Raw genomic sequence first — 22,634 nt, forward strand, 5'->3', positions numbered from 1 at the left:
TTTAAAGAATCCTTTCAAATTTACTATTCCAAAAGTACCCTATGACACGACTCGAGTGGCAAAGAACATTCTCTGCAATTCCTGTCTCAGTCCGTGCAGCCGTTTCGGGTCCTATCGTCATCATACAAACATACACACAGACACACAAGAACCAGCTTTAAAAGTTAGATGTAAGAACCATGTGAACCAGTGATTTTTTCTTATGTACAACAGATACTACAGTATTTCTGCTTTTATGAAAAGCTATATTTCAAAAACAAAACTAGAGATTTCCCCCCTTTCTGTCACCAGTACTGAAGAACAACTCATATGCATAATCACATGCACTTAATATAAGCATAGTTTAATTGTTGTCTGAATAAAATGTTTTCATGAACACGCATGTCTAATCCAGGCAGGTTCGCCATTAAGTCAAAAGTATTAAAGAAAGCACACATTAATCTACGTCGTGCAATTACTGATCTCAATGCTAAGCCGACCTCAGGTGGTGGAGGGCATACACTTTTTAATGAGAGCGTGTTAATCCATTCAATAATGTTATATATGATGGTGCGTTCATCCCCTCAGTAAAATTGTTGTTAAATATGAACTCCTCCCTGTTGGATTCATGTTAACAACCACACATGCACCTATCATCAGGATTAAAAGAAAATCCTCCCATTTGGATAACGGCAGAAGTCATGAGCCTTTGTGGCAGATGTATAAGAAAGAGCTCCCCCAGTCACGTCTTCAGAAAAGAAATCAACCGCTACAGCCAACGAGAAGTCAACCACTACAGCCAGCCAGAAGTCAACCGCTACCACCAACGAGCAGTCAACCGCTTTACCCAACCAGAAGTCAACCACAACAGCCAACCAGAAGTCAACCGCTGCAGCCCACGAAAGAAGGTTTTCTTACTGTTTGGTAGGTATTACAATTGTAAGACTAGTCTTTTTCTTGTGATCTAAATCACATAAACTAAATGTTTGGACATAGATTTACGTGAGTTCTTTTTTCTATTGGTTTTCATTTTTTAACTTGAGACAAAAAAGTTGAAGTGGGATAATGTATGCATTGAAACAAAATACAATTTCAATATATTTACTCTCACATTAACTAACTGGTGTTATTATATAGATGTACACGAGTTCTTTGTTTTAGTTGTTGGATAAAGCTGAACACCTAACTACTAATTAGCAAGAAGTTGTTATGTTGGATGTACAACTATATGATACAGAGTTGATGTTTAAAACATGTTTATTTTGTTATATGCAGATGATACAAACATTTTAGCAAAATCCCGGAAAACACTACAACACTCGCTTAATGTGTTGTCCAAATATCGTGATCAGTGTAAACGCCGGACAACAAACAAGTAGGTTGTTTGTTGAATAGGTAAGATACGAAAATTGTCATTATTTAAATACAAAGGTTAAACTATATTGGGGTCGTGTTTGGTTTTCAATTTTGAGGTTTATTGTTTAATTTTAATGGTAATTTTAATCACGCACATACGTTGTTATACGATACGACCTCTGGAGCAATGTTTAGTCTGTTACAGGTCTGTAGAAAATTGTCGCTGTCCATAGATATTCAAGTTGAATTGTTTGATAGAATTGTTGCACCAATTGTGTTATATGGTTGAGAATTATATAGAGGCCCACATTTGGTTAATTTAGCAGCAAAGCTGCACCTTGGTTTATATAAGATTATTTTTAAATTGAGAAAATCAACCCCACGTGTATGGTTTTGGGCGAATTAGGCACATTTCTATTAATTATCCAAGTTAAAGATAGAATATTAAGTTTTTGATTCAAGTTGGTGGATTGTTAAACTAGTATATGTTTGCAAATGAATTTTTTTAACGGTATTTTGTTATTGCCTTTATGCAAATAACATATAGAAAGGATCCTATTTAAAACAGGTTTAATAACTTTAATGCTCTTGGTCTTAGTTGTTTTTTTATATGACCATTTTAATCTAAAATAGTTTAAATTGAAAAAGTTAAAATTCCTAACAGATTTGATATATATAGTCGTGTATATTGGAATAAAGGTAAAACGAAACCTTTTGAATTATTTAAATTGTTCAAATATATATTTACATTTGAACATAATTGAACATTTTTCCCCATAACCTATATAACACTTTCTTTGTTTCGCTTGAGAACATCAAATTATAAATTGCCATTTCAGATAGGCAGAATATTAAATATATCACATAACCTAAAAATATAGTGTTAAATGCCAGTCTGGAGAACACGCGGATGAATTTCATTATAACTTTTATTGTGATATATTTGACAATTTGAGGAAAACGGTGATACCAGTCATTTTTTGGAGAAATTCAAACGCAGGGACATTCAATTTTTGTTTGAATTAACAAAAAAGCAAAAGTTGTTAAACTTGATGTATTGGAATTGAAATAAATATGATTATTTGTAAGGTCTTTTATTAAAATAAAAAAAAAAGTCACGTAAGGCGAAATTACTACATTTAGTCAAGCTGTGGAACTCATAGAATGAAACTGAACGCACTGCATTTTTTCACAGTGACCGTAGTCCGCCGCTCGTGCAAAAGGCAGTGAAATTAACGAGCCTGTTTAGCGCGGTAGTGGTTTCGCTGTGCTGCATAGCATGCTTTTCTGTGCCTCTCTTCGTTTTAACTTTCTGAGCGTGTTTTTAATCCAAACATATCATATCTATATGTTTTTGGAATCATGAACCGACAAAAAAACCAGATGACATTGTTTTTAAATCGATTTCGGAAATTTTATTTTAATCATAATTGTTATATTTTTAATTTTCAGAGCTTGTTTTTAATCCAAATATAACATATTTATATGTTTTTGGAATAACAAAATGATGAAGAATAAGATGAACGTAATTTTGAATCATTTAAAAACATTTTTATTTTAATTAAAATTTTCAGATTTTTAATGACCAAAGTCATCAATTAATTTTTAAGCCTCCAAGCTGAAATGCAATACCGATGTCCGGCCTTTGTCGAAGATTGCTTGGCCAAAATTTCAATCAATTTATTTGAAAATGAGGGTGTGACAGTGCCGCCTCAACTTTAACAAAAAGCCGGATATGACGTCATCTAAGACATTTATCGAAAAAATGAAGAAAAAAATTCTGAGGATATCATACCCAGGAACTATCATGTAAAATATCATGGAGATCGATCCAGTAGTTTTCTCTGAATCGCTGTACACACACGCACACACGCACGCACACACACACACACACACACACACACACACCCACACACACACACACACACACACCCACACACCCACACACACACACACTCTCACACACACGCACACACACACACACACACACACACACACGCACGCACACACACACACACACACACACACACACCACAACCCTCGTCTCGATTCCCCCTCCATGTTAAGACATTTAGTTAAAACTTGACTGAATGTAAAAACAAGGAGGGGGAATCGAGACGAGGGTCGTGGTGTATGTGTGTATGTATGTGTGTGTGTGTGTGTGTGTGTGTGTGTGTGTGTGTGTGTGTGTGTGTGTGTGTGTGTGTGTGTGTGTGTCTGTGTAGAGCGATTCAGAGTAAACTACTGGACCGATCTTTATGAAATTTTACATGAGAGTTCCTGGTATGATATCCCCAGACATTTTTTTTCATTTTTTTGATAAATGTCTTTGATGACGTCATATCGGGCTTTTGTAAAAGTTTATCATTGAAAAAATGAAAAATATGTCTGGGGATATCATACCCAGGAACTCTCATGTAAAATTTCATAAAGATCGGTCAAGTAGTTTACTCAGAATTGCTCTACACACACACACACACACACACACATACACACACGCACACACACGCACACCACACACACACTGACACACACACCGTCCGTGCACACACACACACACACACACACACGGCCGTGGCACACACACACACACACAACGACCCTCGTCTCGATTCCCCCTCTATGATCAAACAGTTAGTCAAAACTTGACTAAATGTAAAAAGCACAACAAAACGAGTCCTGTTAATACATTTGTGATTATGATTAATTAGTTATTAATTCAGTTTGACTGTCATATTTCTGGTTATATTTTTACGAAGTGTTGTGTCTCATAATTACATTTCTCTTTCGTTGATTTTTTAAAACTTTTTTTGTTCTCAAATTCATGTAACCCAAGGGGTTCTTTGAAGTGAACATTGCTTTGCCTGGCTTGATTGTTTTCCAGCTTTTTTAAGTTGAATCGGAATGATGTATGGCCAGGCCATGTTGGGTTTGATGCGTGCATGCCTGGTTTTCTCCTGTAGATGGGTGTCGGCACAGAAGGTCTGCCCGCTGTCCTCAGCCAACATGCTCCGTCTTCATGGCAGCTCAAATTTTTTATCGAGGTTCTCTCCTCTAGATCCGCCGTGTTTCGCCTAGGGGCTTGCGCTAGCTAGTTGATAGGGTCACCTCGTAGAGGATGTGGTCATAGACCACGCACGGTCGGTCTTGGGATAGGGAAACGTTATGCTAGTCCGGAGGGATTACGCCACAATGGCCACCTCGCGAAGACCCAGGGTCCTAGACTAGGGAGGTCCAAGGGGGAGCACCGGGAGGGCTACCCCTCTACCCGCACCTCCAACACAATCCCTTCCCCTGGTAGCTTCATCCCCAAGGAGGAAACAAAGCTACCTGCAACACCCCATGGAATGATGTATGCATACAAACAGCATACAATGTTGATATAGTTACTGTCACATGAACTAAGTGTTTTGGCATAGATTGATGTAAGTTGTTTTTTTAATTGTTTTGCAGGTTTGAACCCGAGACAAAAAGTTCAAGTGTGATAATGTATGCACGCTGTCTGTTTCCCTTTCTTCTCCTGATTGTGATCGCAGGTAAGGAAAATCAACTGGACTTGCTTTGCTCTGTTTTTCTGTCTCTCCATTGCCATAGCAACAGGGACATTTGTAATTGTATGATTGTGCTTTTGATTGTTGTCTTTGTGTTATGCGTAATGCGATGTGGTGCCAACAGACACATTTTCTTATTTGTGTACAATTAATAATTATGGACAATGAAATAGACTTATCTTATGTCATCTATTGTCAGAATACCAGTTATTCCATCCATTGAATACTCGACTGAATGGGTAAACGAGGGCTGGAGAGGAAGTTTGTCTGCCTATGAGTTTGTAAGATTGACTAAATGTATAAATGTTGCTTCATGCAAATTGATTTTTGGATAAAATCGCTTGTTGGTGCGAATGGTGGAAATGATTTAATTTTAGCCTACGAAAACTTCATTTCAATACGCTTATTTCAGTCACATCGTAAAGACACCTAACAATAATGTAAATAGAGACACATCTTCACAACAAACGTAAACCCGGGATTAATACCACTTCCAAAATAGGTCCTGTGATTGTCATTGACCGATCAGATACCATATTCGATTATCTAACCCTCGTTAAAAACATGTACAACTTAGCATGTCATCATATTCAATATTCTGCATCATAACGTCTTGATTTCTTACGATTGATTTATCTCAGTTTTTCACACCGGTTTAAACACAATCTGAAATTATCAGTCAAAATATGAGCAAAATATTGGCAAAATCGATTTTCGGGATCAATCGCTGTATGATGTTTTAATCTCCCTACTGCCGCGGCATCGCGTCAAAGATCATAATTAATCCCGATAGGAAAGGCCGTCTTTAATAAAGCTACCGCCATGCGCGAGTGAGAAAGATGACCCATTGACCTCGCGCAAATTGTGACGTAAGACTGTGAAGCCAAGACGTATCATGTCTAAAACTCCATTAAAATGTCTTGAAAACAGCTGAAAGGCTTTATCTCCTCTCTGGTTCCAGGGAGGAACCTGATTTTGTCCGATGACCGCGTGTACCCTACCTCCACGCGACTCACCAAGTTTGAACAGCTGAATCGACGCACTAGATATATACGTGAGTATAAGTGCAAAAAACAGACAGACAAACATGCACACAAAACAGACAAAGTGAAAACTATACACCCCCGAATATACTAGTGTGTAGTTAAGGAGAAACAGAAAGTTCCCAGCCTGCCACTACTGTATAAACTTCCCCTTTCCCCTTTGAACTCTCGTGCGATCGACACGTGCAGCCGTAGAATTGACAGAACGCACGAAATACGCAAGATAACAAAACAGAACGACCTGCCTGCAAAGATAACTGATTTGGCTTTCTCCTCGTGTGTAAAGGTTGCCAAGTTATGCTCATTCTGATTTTTCCTCGATATTTAATTTGCATCTTACGTTTTAGTCGGGTCGATTCTGGGGGTACCCTTATTTTTGGCGGCGGTCACGTGACCAATGTAAAATTAAGTAGAAGTGCAATGCCTAGGCACTGCATACCCTCAGCGAAGGACAAATTCGCTCTCTCTCACTCTCTCTCTCTCTCTCTCTCTCTCTCTCTCTCTCTCTCTCTCTCTCTCTCTCTCTCTCTCTCTCTCTCTCACACACACACACATACACACACCCGCACACACGCTCATTCACACACAAACATACACACAAACTCACGCACACGCACACACACATTTTCTCTCTCTCTCTCTCTCTCTCTCTGTGTTTTATTTGATTTCTGTTTTTTTAACTCTTCATACTTATTCTTCGTTTCATGTGTGTATTATAGTAGGGACTAGCTGTAAGAAAGGACCATATGGACCTAATGCGCGCTATCATCCCTCGGTAATACAATTTTCGAGTTCGAGTTCAAGTTCTCTCTCTCTCTCTCTCTCTCTCTCTCTCTCTCTCTCTCTCTCTCTCTCTCTCTCTCTCTCTCTCTCTCTCTCTCTCTCTCTCTTACACCGACACAGAAACACACAGACACCCCCACACACAGGCACGCACGCATGCAAGTACGCACACATACACATAAATAACCACGGTCTCTCTTTCTCTCTCTCTCTCTCTCTCTCTCTCTCTATCTCTCTATCTCTCTCTCTCTTTCTCTCAGTCTCTCTCTCCCTTTGTCTGTCTGTCTGTCTTTCTATCTCTCTCTCTCCCTCTCTCTCTCTCTCGCGCTCTCTCTCTCTCTCTCTCTTACAGACACAGAAACACACACAGACACACACACACAGACACACACACAGACACACACACACACACACACACACATATATGCACACACACACACACACACACATACACACACACACACGCATGCATGCATGTACGCACACATACATAAATAATCACATTAGTTTAGTTCAGCTTTTTCTGCAAGCATGCTATGGAATTCATTACCCGATACTTTCCGGCAAATACATTCTGTCATTGGTTTTAGTTTGTTTGTTTGTTTGTTTGTTTGCTTAACGCCCAGCCGACCACGAAGGGTCATATCAGGGCGGTGCTGCTTTGACATTTTAACGTGCGCCACACACAAGACAGAAGTCGCAGCACAGGCTTCATGTCTCACCCAGTCACATTATTCTGACACCGGACCAACCAGTCCTAGCACTAACCCCATAATGCCAGACGCCAGGCGGAGCAGCCACTAGATTGCCAATTTTAAAGTCTTAGGTATGACCCGGCCGGGGTTCGAACCCACGACCTCCCGATCACGGGGCGGACGCCTTACCACTAGGCCAACCGTGCCGGTTTGGTTTTAGTTAGACACATATATTTTTCTGTACTCTTAAATGCATCATACATTTTGTTTCTACAGAAGTCTTTACTTGTTGAAAATTGAAGACAGTATACCGAAGGCGCCATTTTGGAAAGTATTCTGACGATTTGAACCTTAACAAGTTCAACGGACATTCGCTGCAATGTAATTAAAAAACGCCTGCACTGATTTGCTTAACATTATGTGCTCCGCAACTATGCGAAATGATTACATGAATTTTAAAATGAATTTTAATCAGTGAGCGGTTTGCTTTACCAGCTCCCCTGCATGTCAGGAGTCAGGACTTCCGGTCGCCATCATCATTTATTTAGTTTTCATATACCAGAAGATAAGTTTGACCGCCTCTGGCAACCATATTCTAACCTGGTTTCATGAAAATTGTCCAGTACTAGGCTCTACTCCTCCCCCCTATTTCGTTAACAGTATCTTGATAAATATTCTGTTGTAAACTTGAATCTTGCAGTAATCAATATTATTTAAGGGTCTAGTAGTTGTTGTAGTCAAACAGTCCTAAACAGTGCCTTTTTAACTTTCCCCCTCTCTCTCTTTACTTCTCTCTCTTTTCTAGATCATTCTTTTTTTATGCATGTTGGATGTATGTAAGTGGCGATGTGAACTGTGATGTAATGTATAACGTGTTCTAAAAAAAAAAAAAAAAAAAAAAAATTTCATCGCAATAAAAAAATAAAATAAAAAAAAGGTGTTCATATACCCATTCTTCAAAGCAGGAACTCAAACCTAGTCTTGCTGACACAGGCCACCCTGCGTTAAAACGCTTCGCATAACAGAAACACCGTGAATGTCAGTTGGAGAATATCACGATCTGCAATGACTACCAGACACAGCATTCAGATTTGAAAAAGAGAATGCTCAAACATTCATTATAGCTCCTTCCTCTTGTGTGCTGTCATCGTTTCAGCTCCCAAAACGATCTCAGTAGCTCTCGGCTCAATTTCAAATCTGTATCTCTAAGAAATACTCAGGGTCGAACGGTGGGACAAGAAGTAAGACTGGCGCCAGAAGGAGTTTGGTTTGGTTTGTTTGTTTGTTTAACGCCCAGCCGACCACGAAGGGTCATATCAGGGCGGTGCTGCTTTTACATTTAACGTGCGCCACACACAAGACAGAAGTCGCAGCACAGGCTTCATGTCTCACCCAGTCACATTATTCTGACACCGGACCAACCAGTCCTAGCACTAACCCCATAATGCCAGACGCCAGGCGGAGCAGCCACTAGATTGCCAATTTTAAAGTCTTAGGTATGACCCGGCCGGGGTTCGAACCCACGACCTCCCGATCACGGGGCGGACGCCTTACCACTAGGCCAACCGTGCCGGTGCCAGAAGGAGTCACAATGAGCATTACACTCTGGGATTCCTACTTATTACACAGCCATTTCCAATTTGAGTAACTCAGCGCTCAAACATTTATTTCAAGGTGTTCATGGCGACATAATTACAACACCCAACCTTAACTGTACATATAGCTCTTGGAGCGATTTGAGACAGTTTTCTTGTTAGATACAATCCCTTTTGAGGTTAAACTCATGATTACGTTGTTTTATATTGTTGTGTTTAAGCATGTGTTTGCAACGCTGATTGCTTTTACTCTGAAGTGGTTTTTTTCTGTTGACATGTTACTGCTTGAGTTTAATTGTTTGACTTGATTTGTTCGTTCTCTAGGACGCACACAAACCCGCCACGTGTCAAACTCATTTGACATACTTTTGTTTTGGGTGAGGGCTGGTCGTAAAAAAAATAGTCATGGTACAATGTAACGTATTTTATCCCCGAGTACGCTAGTAAAAGGGTCCAGCAGACTTTAATTGTGTGTCTGTCTGTCTGTGTGTCTCGACTTAACATTTATTGCTGGGAAACTACTGGGCGCAGTTCGTTCAAAAGTTGATACACTAACTTGATAATAGGTCCGATTGATCGTATTAAAACTTCATAATGTTACCTGGGACCTAAATGCGAAATAAACCACAAAAAACGACTTGGCGGTGGGAAGAATTCGCGGTGCAACAGCCATCCAGGCAGTCTGATAGAACGGTGCAAGGTCTCGGCAAACCAAGACTATGCCATACTCGTAGCAAAGCCGCCGAATGGTACCGTAAACCAAGAATAGTGACGTAAGAAAATAGAATGTCGTCTTTTGATTTGGAACGTGACGTGTTTTAGAATGGAGATGTGGTAGTGTGTGTGTGTGTGTGTGTGTGTGTGTGTGTGTGTGTGTGTGTGTGTGTGTGTGTGTGTGTGTGTGTGTGTGTGTGTGTGTGTGTATGAGAGAGAGAGAGAGAGAGGGAGAGAGAGAAGGAGTGAGGGAGAGAGAGTTTGTGTGTGTGTGTGTGTGTGTTTGTGAATGTCTGAAGAGTACTCGGGTCCAGCGCGAGCGTTTTTTATTGTGTAATGTGACGTATTCAATGGTGCAATGTGACGTATTCAATGGTGCAATGTGAAGTATTCAATGGTACAATGTAAAGTATTCAATGGTGCAATGTGACGTATTCAATGGTACAATGTGACGTATTCAATGGTACAATGTAACGTATTCAATGGTGCAATGTGACGTATTCAATGGTGCAATGTGACGTATTCAATAGTGCAATGTGAAGTATTCAATTATGAAATGTGACGTATTCAATCTTACAATGTGACGTATTGTATGTCCGCAGACCTGCGATCAAAAGACACGCGGCGCAAGATGACGAAGAGAGAAATTATTTGGCCGACAGCGTGGGAAGAGACAAAAGAAGAAAATGTAATTTACCTGGAACGCGTTGATGAATGGTGAGGCTTGTTGGCCCATAGGTGTCTGTGACATCTCATTTCAGACACAAAAATCCGCCATAAATATATTTTACACATACGTACGTTCCCAGTAACATTTGAAAAAAAAGCAGCTAAAAATTCAAATAAGGAATCCAAATACTTACAAAGCAGGTGTTGTAGTTTTTGTTTTATGTCAAATAAGGATATCAATACAAACACAAAAACATTTGATCTGTATTCAAGTGTCATGATGGCATATAGTGCGTGATACAGTCATTTGTTCGAGAAGCGCCATGCAGGCTCCATACCTCCGACATCAGCCCTCTAGGTTTTCTGTAAGGGTTGCCCCACCCTTAGCCCCTGGCCCATTATGTCCTACCCTGCGGGCACAGGGGGGGGGGGGGTGTTTCTCCGAGGATCCCACCCCATAGCTAGAGGTTTTGCCATGCCTCTTGCCCGCGTGATGAACCAGTCAGAAGATACATAGGGTATTTCATGGAGGAAAACAGAGCCACCTGTTGCCCCGCCCCTCTCCTGGTGGGATCACCGCAAGTTGGTCTGCAACTGCTTATTCGTCCAGCCATATTTTTACTTATTGGCTGCTTTAAACCCAAAGGGAAGGAACTCTTTCAGGAACAGTTAGCATTACATTTACTAAGCATGAAAATGGTATAAAAAAACGTTCGCCCAAAACATATTGCAACAAATTTCGCACCCAAATACAAGCATTACAGATGTATTTTACGAGACCGCCGCTCAAACAAATAAGGTAGCCTCAAATCGCCTTAACAAAAACGGAAATGCCCTATTTAAAAACACACACAAAACTTTGCATCATTTACATGCGAAAAGAAAGTCAAACCAATTATCATCTGAACAAATACGTGTACCGATCCAGCAATAAGTGTGGTATGTTAGTAATATAATCTGAAAGTTTCAAAGCAATCCACCAAGTCATTGCTGAAATGCAGCATTTTTGTCGTGATACCCCTGACGAATAAACTCCCGGTTTTTTTACCGCTCATGCGATCAGTCTTGGTAGAAATAGCATAGCACACGATATGCACAAGCCATAGTGAGATAAAACAATCTGTTCGGGGTAGATAATTGATTTGGCTCACGAGTGACGTTCTCGGGTGGGGGTGGGAGGGGGGGGGGTCGACAGAGGTAAGTGGTGGCGGTCTACTCTCTGGAGGGGACGCTCACTCAGTTTGGCTCCGCGACTCAATAGTCAATGTCGTTAGTAGGGGGCATAGTAGGTAGTGGGCTGCGTCCGTTGGATCGGGACAGACCCACTACAAAACACCGTCGAAGTGACTCGGCAGCAGTGCAGTGTCATCTTCAGAGGGTAGCCCACCTCAGAGACCCGACATCCCTTCCTGGAACGTCTGTGAAATCGGTAAGTCTGGAAGCGGAACGAAATTCAGATGTGGATAGGGCAGTGAATGCAGAGACGGGGCTGTGTGAGAGCACACTGGTGCAAAGAACACGAGTTCTATGAGAGCAACCAAAAAATCAAACAAATCTTAAAATCGAAAGGTGATCCAGATAGTCCAGTGAACTGGCAAAAAAGTGTGATTGAAATGACATAAAAATTATTGCTTTTGTTTGGATGCGAAAATAGTTGCATTAATCTTTTGGCGAAGTTTATATCACGTTTACTACGAAATTAGAATTGCACTAAAAGTGTCCACAATTCCCAAGCAGTCACTAGTGGGACACACACACACACACACACACACACACACACACCAACCGACATACATGCACATACACACACACACACACACACACACACACACACATGTACGGATGTGTACCACACCGGGGAATTTGCGATTCCTGAACGCCCCACTGAACGACTGACGTCACAGCCGCTTCGGCCTTTTCCGGAGGAACACCGCGTGCCACTTCGATCGCGTTGCACTTGCAGTCATTCGGCGATGCCACCGTGATTATCAGTTAATAAAGTTATTATTCAAGCAATATGAAAGAAATTAGTTTTTTTCTTTTGTTACACTTACACATAGTTTTATGAAGATCAATTTCAGACTCGGCAAAAGTCTGAAAAGAGTCAAAAGAATGGTTGTATCATGAGCGACTGTCACAAGCGAGAGGTGCGGTTCGGTCAGTAGGTCAGTCGCTGTCGAACTGTTCGGTGCGAAGAACGGTTTTGTTTCTGGTAACAACTATATTGATTTCTTCAAGTTGTACTAATGTTTACGCTTTGCGCTGCGGTTTAATATGTGTGCTTGTTATTGGCTAATACGGTGAGCCCACGCCGTTTAGTTTGCAGACCGTGCACATGTGAGCTTTGTGTAATCGCGTTTTCATCATAACATACCACCGTGCTAAACCGCTTTGGGGGAAATGGTTCAAATAAATGTAAAACAAATATTTAAAAAATAAACGGAATGCATCAGGGTTGAAAAGATTGAAGGGTGGAGTTAAGGACACACAATAGATGACAAAAATAAAGCAAACAAGAAAAAAAACTGTAACCAGGAAGGGAGTCGAACCCGAGTCAGCTGACCTTCAAGCTGGAGCACAAACCACTAGGCTATGACAGCAACTGACAGACAGGGCTACAAAAGTGAAGGCATTTCAGGGTTACTCCGTCGTATGTGGCGTTTCTCGCGCATGAAGGTTCTGTTACCAACTCTATCTGTATCTGTAAGTTACGCTGCACTTGTGGGACAAGTCATCCAGATGTCTGGCATTGATTGGGGTGTTGCAGGTAGCTCTGTTTCCTCCTTGGGGATGAAGCTACCAGGGGAAGGGATTGTGTTGGAGGTGCGGGTAGAGGGGTAGCCCTCCCGGTGCTCCCCCTTGGACCTCCCTAGTCTAGGACCCTGGGTCTTCGCGAGGTGGCCATTGTGGCGTAATCCCTCCGGACTAGCATAACGTTTCCCTATCCCAAGACCGACCGTGCGTGGTCTATGACCACATCCTCTACGAGGTGACCCTATCAACTAGGCAGCGCAAGCCCCTAGGCGAAACACGGCGGATCTAGAGGAGAGAACCTCGATAAAAAATTTGAGCTGCCATGAAGACGGAGCATGTTGGCTGAGGACAGCGGGCAGACCTTCTGTGCCGACACCCATCTACAGGAGAAAACCAGGCATGCACGCATCAAACCCAACATGGCCATACCGGGAACGTAGAAGAAGAAGAAGAAGAAGATGCAGCGGAGTGGGGGGTGCGCAGCTGATTCTTTATCGTGGTCTGGCTACTGCCAGCGCCGACTTGAAGCTCTCGGTCGATGCCGAGGTTACAATTACTTCATCTAATTGGTTCCAGGCCACTACAGTCTTTGGAAAAAACGAATGTCTGTATTGCTCAGTGTTACAGCGTGGCACGGTGAAGCATCTGCTATTGTTCCTGATGTAGTTGTCTACTGGGTTCGAGGTGCTATAGTCTCTGGAAGATTGACGTGGACGAATGAGGCGTCCTGGTTTTTGAGGGATCAGGAACTTGTCAGGCGGGATTGCCGGCACCAGCCCCTCAACCACTTTGTAGAGGGAGGTTAGACGCAGGTGTTCGCGACGTTCCTGGAGGGTTGGTAGTTGAAGCTTGTGTAGGAGCCCAGTGACGAAACCAGGAGTCGTGGTTCTGTAGTCACCAGAGATGAAGCGGGATGCGTTCCGCTGTATGCGCTCCAATCTCTCGACGTCCTGCTTAAGGTATGGGTCCCAGATGGTGGCACCGTACTCAAGAAGAGGGCGGATGAGGGCAAGGTAGGCGTTGTGCCTGCAGTTTGATGGGCAGTGGCGCAGAATGCGGCGGAGGAATCCGAGGGTGCTGTTTGCTTTCTTAGAGATGCAGTTGATGTGGGTGGACCAATTGGCTTTTTAAATACCTAAGTTAATTAAAACTAGTATGTGTGCCGGTGAACATATGCACTGATTTCTGTGATGAATATTTTTTATATTCTTTGATGTGCACCCTTATGCTGAGTGTGATAACCCTCGAATGACTAGTCCTGTGATAAATATTGTTCAATGACATATCTAGTCCTGTGATAATGATAGTTTTTAGCGGTAAACTTTTAGCTAAAGCTGACGGCAATTTACCTATTTGGAATCATGTTACTATTCCTGTTAGTGTACATATGCGTGCGCGAGTGTAGTATGCTTCGTATGGTATTTTTATCTGTTGTCTTATTATTTGTTTTGTCTTTTAATGTGCACCACACTGAAATTTCTCTGTATGAGATAATAAAGTATTCGTATTCGTATTCGTATTCGTATTTCAGGTCGTTAGAGAACTGAATGCCAAGGTAGGGGTTCGTGGGTACACTCTTGAGGATGGTGCTGTCTAGGGAGTAGAGGTAGGAGGAAGGGGTTTTCCGTGCTAGGGTCATGACGTAGCATTTTGTAGCGTTGAAGCGCATGCCCCATCTCTCTGCCCAGGATTCAAGGCTCTTCAGGTCTTCCTGGAGGGCGATGTGGTCGCTGATGTCAACGATCTCCCTGTAGAGGAGGCAGAGAAAGGTTGCATTTGAAGTTAAATGTCCACTAAAATATCAAAGGGAACACCATTTCTGAACAACACAACGGTTTGCGCTCGCCTCTCGCAGTCGTTCAGGTGAAACCAAATCGGCTTGCCTGATACAGGAGATATTTGAACACTTCCACGTCACACTGAAACACTGAGCTACAGTTTAGTAACGTGATATGTTTTCAATTGTTCGTTCACTTATATTGCTTTCAGATTTAACACACCAAGATGAATGAAACAGTGGCGCGGTTTTCGTTGCGAAAATGTACAATGGCAGTGCTACGCGATCGAAGTGTGTATTATGTACACGCGGTGTTCCTCCGGAAAAGACCGAAGCGACATGTGACGTCAGTCGTTCAGTGGGGCGTTTAGGAATCGCAAATTCGGGAGGGAGGCGGCACGTAACACAGACTGCTTTCATTTCAGGGAGACGTGGTAAGAAGCCTGACTTCAGACGGCAGGAACGAGTCCATGAACCGGTTTGTGCGACACTGAATGAGCACTCAAGCACATCTTAAACGGACCGCAAATAAAGTTTTTTTAAAAGTGAAACCGTGGGCACCATGTGTCTTGTGTGTGTGTGTGTGTGTGTGTGTGTGTGTGTTTGTGTGTGTGTGTGTGTGTATGTGTGTGCGCGCGTGGGTGTGTGTGTGTGTGTGTGTGTGTGTGTGTGTGTGTATATATATATATATATAATTATATGAACAGCCGTGAAAGTTGACCGCTTTTCCTGTTTAACCTTTCCAAAATTAGATCTAACTTGTTCGCGTATCCATTTCTGGATCTGCAGGCTGGTACAGAGTTCCCAGCAAACAATTTTACGATGTATTCACGTTATATTCACGTTGGGTTACGTTGGGTTTACGTTGCGTTTCAACGTTTTTTTAACGTAGATTTGTATGGACGAAATCACGTGGGAATAACGTTGGAAAACAACGTTGCATTTTACGTGACACCAACGTGAATGCAACGTGAATTATTGGTGGAGGTGGATTGTTCGTAAAAACATTACGTGAATTTTACGTTGTCACAACGTGAATTTTTGGTTGTGGTTGTGGTTTGGTTGAAATTGCGTTGCATTTTTACGTAATGTCCACGTGAATGGAACGTACATTTTAGGTCAACATTTAGATCAAAAATTACGTGAATTCTACGTTGACACAACGTAAAAGTTATGTTTTGGTGCATTTTTCCTGATAAATTTGACGTGAATTAAACGTCGACACAACGTGAATTTTTGGTTGTGGTTGTCGTTTGGTTTGATTTCGACGTGAATGCAACGTTGAGAGTGAATGTAGGTTTTGGTAAATGTATACACGCACACACACCAACTTTCACACTCAGTCACAGATCATAAGGACTATTACATGTAACACCATAAACTCAAGATACGATCAACAATTTTATTTCATAACAAAAACATGCATATTATGTTGCGGAGAAACTAAAAATGCACGCAGCTTTGCAGGGCAACAGCACAGCATATTCAATCGATTTCATTCTTTGTCGTGGTGGTCCGCTTCTCCCAGGCAGTCCTCTATGCGCCTCTTTGACGCTGGTCGCTAAACAAAGCAAAGACAGCACATTGATATTTGTGACACCAGAGCCTCCATAATGTCTGGAGTAGAAATACACATATTTTCAACTTAGGTAACTTTTTAGTAACTTTCCACTGCCTACTATGTCTCTGGCCTACTGCCAACTGAGTTTTGACACTACATGTATTTCTTTTTAATATATGAAATAAAGTATTATGTCCCTTCTTCGAGCCTTGTTGTGTCACATTTAGGCCGCAAGCCAAGACAACAAAAGACTGTGCGCCAGTGTGTATTCCTTCCATAAGAAATGAAGTATTTCAAACGAAAATTGATCGTTTCAGAACAATTTGGGGGTATTTTATTTGTATTTGCATCATTAAGACATTTGACCTGGAAGGGAAACTGTCTTTAATCTGTGTACAAGAATTAAATGTTTGTAATTGTCCAAACACAAATAACATCCGTTACTGCTATATATATCCCATGACCTCCCTTCTTTGTCTCTGTTACTTCAGTATGGGTATATATGTTGTATTTTTATAGCTCAATAAATACATCATGGACTCCAAAAAATATATGATAGTGCAGATTCCGATTTGGGCAAAGAACTACTTTCCTCCCGACCTTTGACCTTGCGCCCAACAAATAGATTGTAATACACTCTTAATTGTTTTGCTGCTAAAGAGTTCTATCCGCAGTTTTATTAACCCGTGCATAACACTAGTTTGAACAGTCGAACACTATCACAATGCCCATGGCTACAAACCAAAACAAAAAAACGAGTACCCTCCCTTGCATCGAAGCAGACGACTGTTCGTGAGAGTCTGTCACAGTGTAGGTGTGGGAACTGACAGAAGCTAGGGAGCACAGATAATAGAAGCCCTGTCACATAGACTAATCACACAATCAATACACATTTGGCTCATGTTTTAAATGACAGTTTCGAGTCTGTTAGTCAAACTCAAAGCAACAACACTGGTCTGGTGTCATGCGTAGCGGGACCCAGAAGCGTCCGTACTGCATGGTTTGGGGTGGCTTCGCTTCGTATCAAACGTCGGCTGTTTCACGTGTTTTGCGAGCAAGTCTACTCTTTTGCCTGGCTGTGCAGTAAGTCCACATTGGCGATGAAGGTATCCAAGAACTTAACATGTGTGCATTTTTCCGTAATCCAGTCATAGTCCTTCAAAATGCAATCAATCGGCGGTGACAGACTTGGTGTCAGCAATTCGCGACTTCACCAAATTGGTCCCGTTTCCTCACACCCATACCAGTTTAGGTTCATCCATGCAAACACACTCGCAAAACAGTTTATCACGTAGATACATTTCAAATAGGGAGCAAATGGTTAAATCTAAACCTACATATTTGTTCCCTAAAATTTGCTTCTCTGTCAATAAGCCTGATTGTATAATAATACGTTCGAGAAAAACAACGTGGAATCGATTCTGAATCGAATAAGCCAATTACCTCCCTTTAGGCTTTTTTCACATTTCCCTTGTTTTAACCTAATTTCTTGGTTAAAACTTGTCTAAATTTCTAGATTCTTTCTTAATAAATATCAATTCCACACTTTGGCCTTAAATCCAAGTGTTTATCTTCACAGATATTGGGGTTGTCAGATGAGGGTAGTCTCCCATGCCAACAGAAGCTACCATTCAGTCGCACAGAAGAATCTATATGATCGTGCCTCAAGGGCAATGTTTGTTCTTTTGCGCATTTGTGACCCTCCACGACGAAATGAGTCGCATGTCACCTTTGCATGATTTTCATATTTTTACATTTTCCTAAAGAGTTTGTTATGCTCTATCCAGTGGTGAAAACCGTTTTAGAAAAGAGCAAAAACTGTTTGAGTTATAAGCCTGTGACTAAGGTGACCCTCACACTGTTACTAGACACCCACCGGACTTATATTATGCCTAGCGCAGAACCGCGCGAGGTGACATGCGACTCATTTCGTGGTGGAGGGTCACATTTGTAGACAATTGTCACTGCCTGTGGACATACAAGTTGACCTGTTCGATAAAATGATTGCTCCAATTTTAGTGTATGGATGTGAAGTATGGGGTTTTGGTTCCTGTGAACTTGCTACTAAACTTCAATTGCGTTTTTATAAAATTGTTTTCAAACTAAAAAAATCAACTCCAAATGCTATGATATTTGGTGAACTTGGAAGATATCCACTAGATGTTAATATGAAATGTAGAATGCTTTGCTATTGGTATAAACTGATTAGTCCTATTCATAAAAATAAATTTTCAAGTATTGTGTATTGCTTTACTTATAAATTGTATATCAACAAGATGATTGAATCCAAGTACTTATGTTTCATTGAAAAAAACTTAAATGAAATTGGTCTCTCTGGCCTTTGGACTTTTCAAGAAAATGTTCAATACTCAAGCACATGGTTTAAAAAGAAAGTAACAAGTCGCGTAAGGCGAAAATACAACATTTAGTCAAGTAGCTGTCGAACTCACAGAATGAAACTGAACGCAATGCAACGCAGCAAGACCGTATACTCGTAGCATCGTCAGTCCACCGCTCACGGCAAAGACAGTGAAATTGACAAGAAGAGCGGGGTAGTAGTTGCGCGAAGAAGGATTGCAGGCTTTTCTGTACCTCTCTTCGTTTTAACTTTCTGAGCGTGTTTTTAATCGAAACATATCATATCTATATGTTTTTGGAATCAGGAACCGACAAGGAATAAGATGAAAGTGTTTTTAAATTGATTTCCACAATTTAATTTTGATAATAATTTTTATATTTTTAATTTTCAGAGCTTGTTCTTAATCCAAATATAACATATTTATATGTTTTTGGAATCAGCAAATGATGGAAAATAAGATGAACGTAAATTTGAATCGTTTTATATAAAAACATTTTTTTTTTTACAATTTTTCGATTTTTAATGACCAAAGTCATCAATCAATTTTTGAGCCACCAAGCTGAAATGCAATACGGAAGTCCGGGCTTCGTCGAAGATTACTTGACCAAAATTTCAACCAATTTGGTTGAAAAATGAGAGCGTGACAGTGCCGCCTCAACTTTCACGAAAAGCCGGATATGACGTCATCAAAGACATTTATCAAAACAATGAAAAAAAACGTTCGGGGATATCAATCCCAGGAACTCTCATGTCAAATTTCATAAAGATCGGTCCAGTAGTTTGGTCTGAATCGCTCTACACACACACAGAGACAGACAGACACACACACACACACACACATACACCACGACCCTCGTCTCGATTCCCCCCTCTACGTTAAAATATTTAGTCAAAACTTGACTAAATATAAAAAGAAGCTTGTATGACCAGTATATCCATAAATGGTTTACAGAAATTGGAACAAAAAATATGTTTTGGAATTATCGAATGTTCAAAGATATTTTTTGCATGTGAAGACTACGTCACACACCTGCCATATCAGCAATGTGTTTCAATGATGAAGTTTAGACCATTAAACAATAATTTGCCTGTACAGAAAGAACGTTATCTTAACATCCCGAGGTCAGAAAGAACTTGCACCAAATGTGTATCGCATGACATAGGTGATGAATTCCATTATTTATTTGTCTGTGATTTTTTCAAAGAAGAAAGAGCTGAGTTGTTACCACCTTACTATTGGAAAAAACCGAATGCACTTAAATTTAAAAAGTTGTTTGCTACTAAGAAAAAGAAATTGCTAAAGAATATTTTGGACTTTATTTATAGAATTTGTAACAGTTTTTCATATTTTTTTTATTTTTTTATTTTATTTTTTATTTTTTATTATATTAGCATATATCATGATTGTATTAATTGTATTTATTGTTCAAAATGCCCCCATGGGTTATGGACTAGTAAAACTTGAACTTGAACTTGAACTTGATACCATGGGTTGACAACTCTCGCCATTGGTACCACCTCACCACTGATGAGACACAATAGTGTCGAAACACGTGTCTGGTCTAGGTACAAAAACAATGGTCTTCCTCAGGACTAGATGTCCTTGTGATACGTCCCCCACAAAGGGACTATGCATTGTAAATCTCGGTCCCCCTGGGTCTGATGCTCCCAATAGGCTGTCTGAGAAGGGATACTTTTTTCTCTCTCTCTTTCTCTGCTAAGAGATTTTAACAAATCTCGGAAGAAAGTCTCTGCTGACTTTCAATTGTTTCTTTCACAATTTCTGATGTTTTATATATATTATATATATGCATATGTGTGTGTGCGTGTGTGTGTGTGTGTGTGTGTGTGTGTGTGTGTGTGTGTGTGTGTGTGTGTGTGTGTGTGTGTGTGTGTGTGTTTTAAACAATGAATCATACCTGCATTGAAGACCGTTATAACAATAACAACAATAACAAATGTTCACACATATTTAGAAATAGTGATAAACAGTCACACAGAAAGACAAACAGAAGATTTCTTACATGTGTGTGTGTGTGTGTGTGTGTGTGTGTGTGGGTGTGTGTGTGTGTGTGTGTGTGTGTGTATATGTATGTGTGTGTGTGTGTGTGTGTGTGTGTGTGTGTGTGTGTGTGTGTGTGTGTGTGTGTGAAAATAAAAACACCACCACAAACCACAACACCTGCAACAGCAACAACAAACTGTTAACGATTACAACTCGTTGTTACCGCTGCCCTTTTTTGCCGCGGCCCGTTCTTGCCGCAACCCGCTATTGCCGCAGAACTTTCCCGCAAGAAAGATCCCCTGATTCCGTTTTTTATATTTAGTCAAGTTTTGACTAAATATTTTAACATCGAGGGGGAATCGAAACGAGGGTCGTGGTGTATGTGTGTGTGTATGTGTGTGTGTGTGTGTGTGTGTGTGCGTGCGTGCGTGTAGAGCGATTCAGACCAAACTACTGGACCGATCTTTATGAAATTTGACATGAGAGTTCCTGGGATTGATATCCCCATACGTTTTTTTCATTTTGTTGATAAATGTCTTTGATGACGTCATATCCGGCTTTTCGTGAAAGTTGAGGCGGCACTGTCACGCTCTCATTTTTCAACCAAATTGGTTGAAATTTTGGTCAAGTAATTTTCGACGAAGCCCGGGGTTCGGTATTGCATTTGAGCTTGGTGGCTTAAAAATTAATTAATGACTTTGGTCATTAAAAATCTGAAAATTGTAAAAAAAAATAAAAATTTATGAAACGATCCAAATTTACGTTTATCTTATTCTCCATCATTTGCTGATTCCAAAAACATATAAATATGTTATATTCGGATTAAAAACAAGCTCTGAAAATTAAATATATAAAAATTATTATCAAAATTAAATTGTCCAAATCAATTTAAAAACACTTCCATCTTATTCCTTGTCGGTTCCTGATTCCAAAAACATATAGATATGATATGTTTGGATTAAAAACACGCTCAGAAAGTTAAAACAAAGAGAGGTACAGAAAAGCGTGCTATCCTTCTTAGCGCAACTACTACCCCGCTCTTCTTGTCAATTTCACTGCCTTTGCCATGAGCGGTGGCCTGACGATGCTACGAGTAAAATGGCATTGCGTTTCATTCTGTGAGTTCGACAGCTACTTGACTAAATATTGTATTTTCGCCTTACGCGACTTGTTATATTTAGTCAAGTTTTGACTAAATATTTTAACATCGAGGGGGAATCGAAACGAGGGTCGTGGTGTATGTGCGTATGTGTGTGCGTGCGTGTGTGTGTGTGTGTGTGTAGAGCGATTCAGACTAAACTACTGGACCGATCTTTATGAAATTTGACATGAGAGTTCCTGGGTATGAAATCCCCGAACGTTTTTTTTCATTTTTTTGATAAATGTCTTTGATGACGTCATATCCGGCTTTTCGTGAAAGTTGAGGCGGCACTGTCACGCCCTCATTTTTCAACCAAATTGGTTGAAATTTTGGTCAAGTACTCTTCAACGAAGCCCGGGGTTCGGTATTGCATTTCAGCTTGGTGGCTTAAAAATTAATTAATGACTTTGGTCATTAAAAATCTGAAAATTGTAAAAAAAAATAAAAATTTATAAAACGATCCAAATTTACGTTTATCTTATTCTCCATCATTTGCTGATTCCAAAAACATATAAATATGTTATATTCGGATTAAAAACAAGCTCTGAAAATTAAATATATAAAAATTATTATCAAATTTTTTTTTTCGAAATCAATTTAAAAACACTTTCATCTTATTCCTTGTCGGTTTCTGATTCCAAAAATATATAGA

The 22,634-nt window shown here is 40.5% G+C and overlaps 1 protein-coding gene across 1 annotated transcript; it reads left to right on the top strand.

The window, feature by feature from the left end:
* The first annotated feature begins 647 nt into the window (after positions 1–647).
* On the top strand, positions 648–15,467 carry LOC138956397 (uncharacterized). Its single transcript, XM_070327762.1, has 5 exons — positions 648–903; positions 4,789–4,871; positions 5,848–5,940; positions 10,319–10,433; positions 15,342–15,467. The coding sequence occupies exons 1-5, from the start codon at positions 698–700 to the stop codon at positions 15,352–15,354; spliced, it is 510 nt and encodes a 169-aa protein (XP_070183863.1). The 5' UTR covers positions 648–697; the 3' UTR covers positions 15,355–15,467.
* Positions 15,468–22,634: the final 7,167 nt, after the last annotated feature.

Source organism: Littorina saxatilis, unplaced genomic scaffold (assembly GCF_037325665.1).
Source record: "Littorina saxatilis isolate snail1 unplaced genomic scaffold, US_GU_Lsax_2.0 scaffold_1064, whole genome shotgun sequence".
Classification (NCBI taxonomy): Eukaryota; Metazoa; Mollusca; class Gastropoda; order Littorinimorpha; family Littorinidae; genus Littorina; species Littorina saxatilis.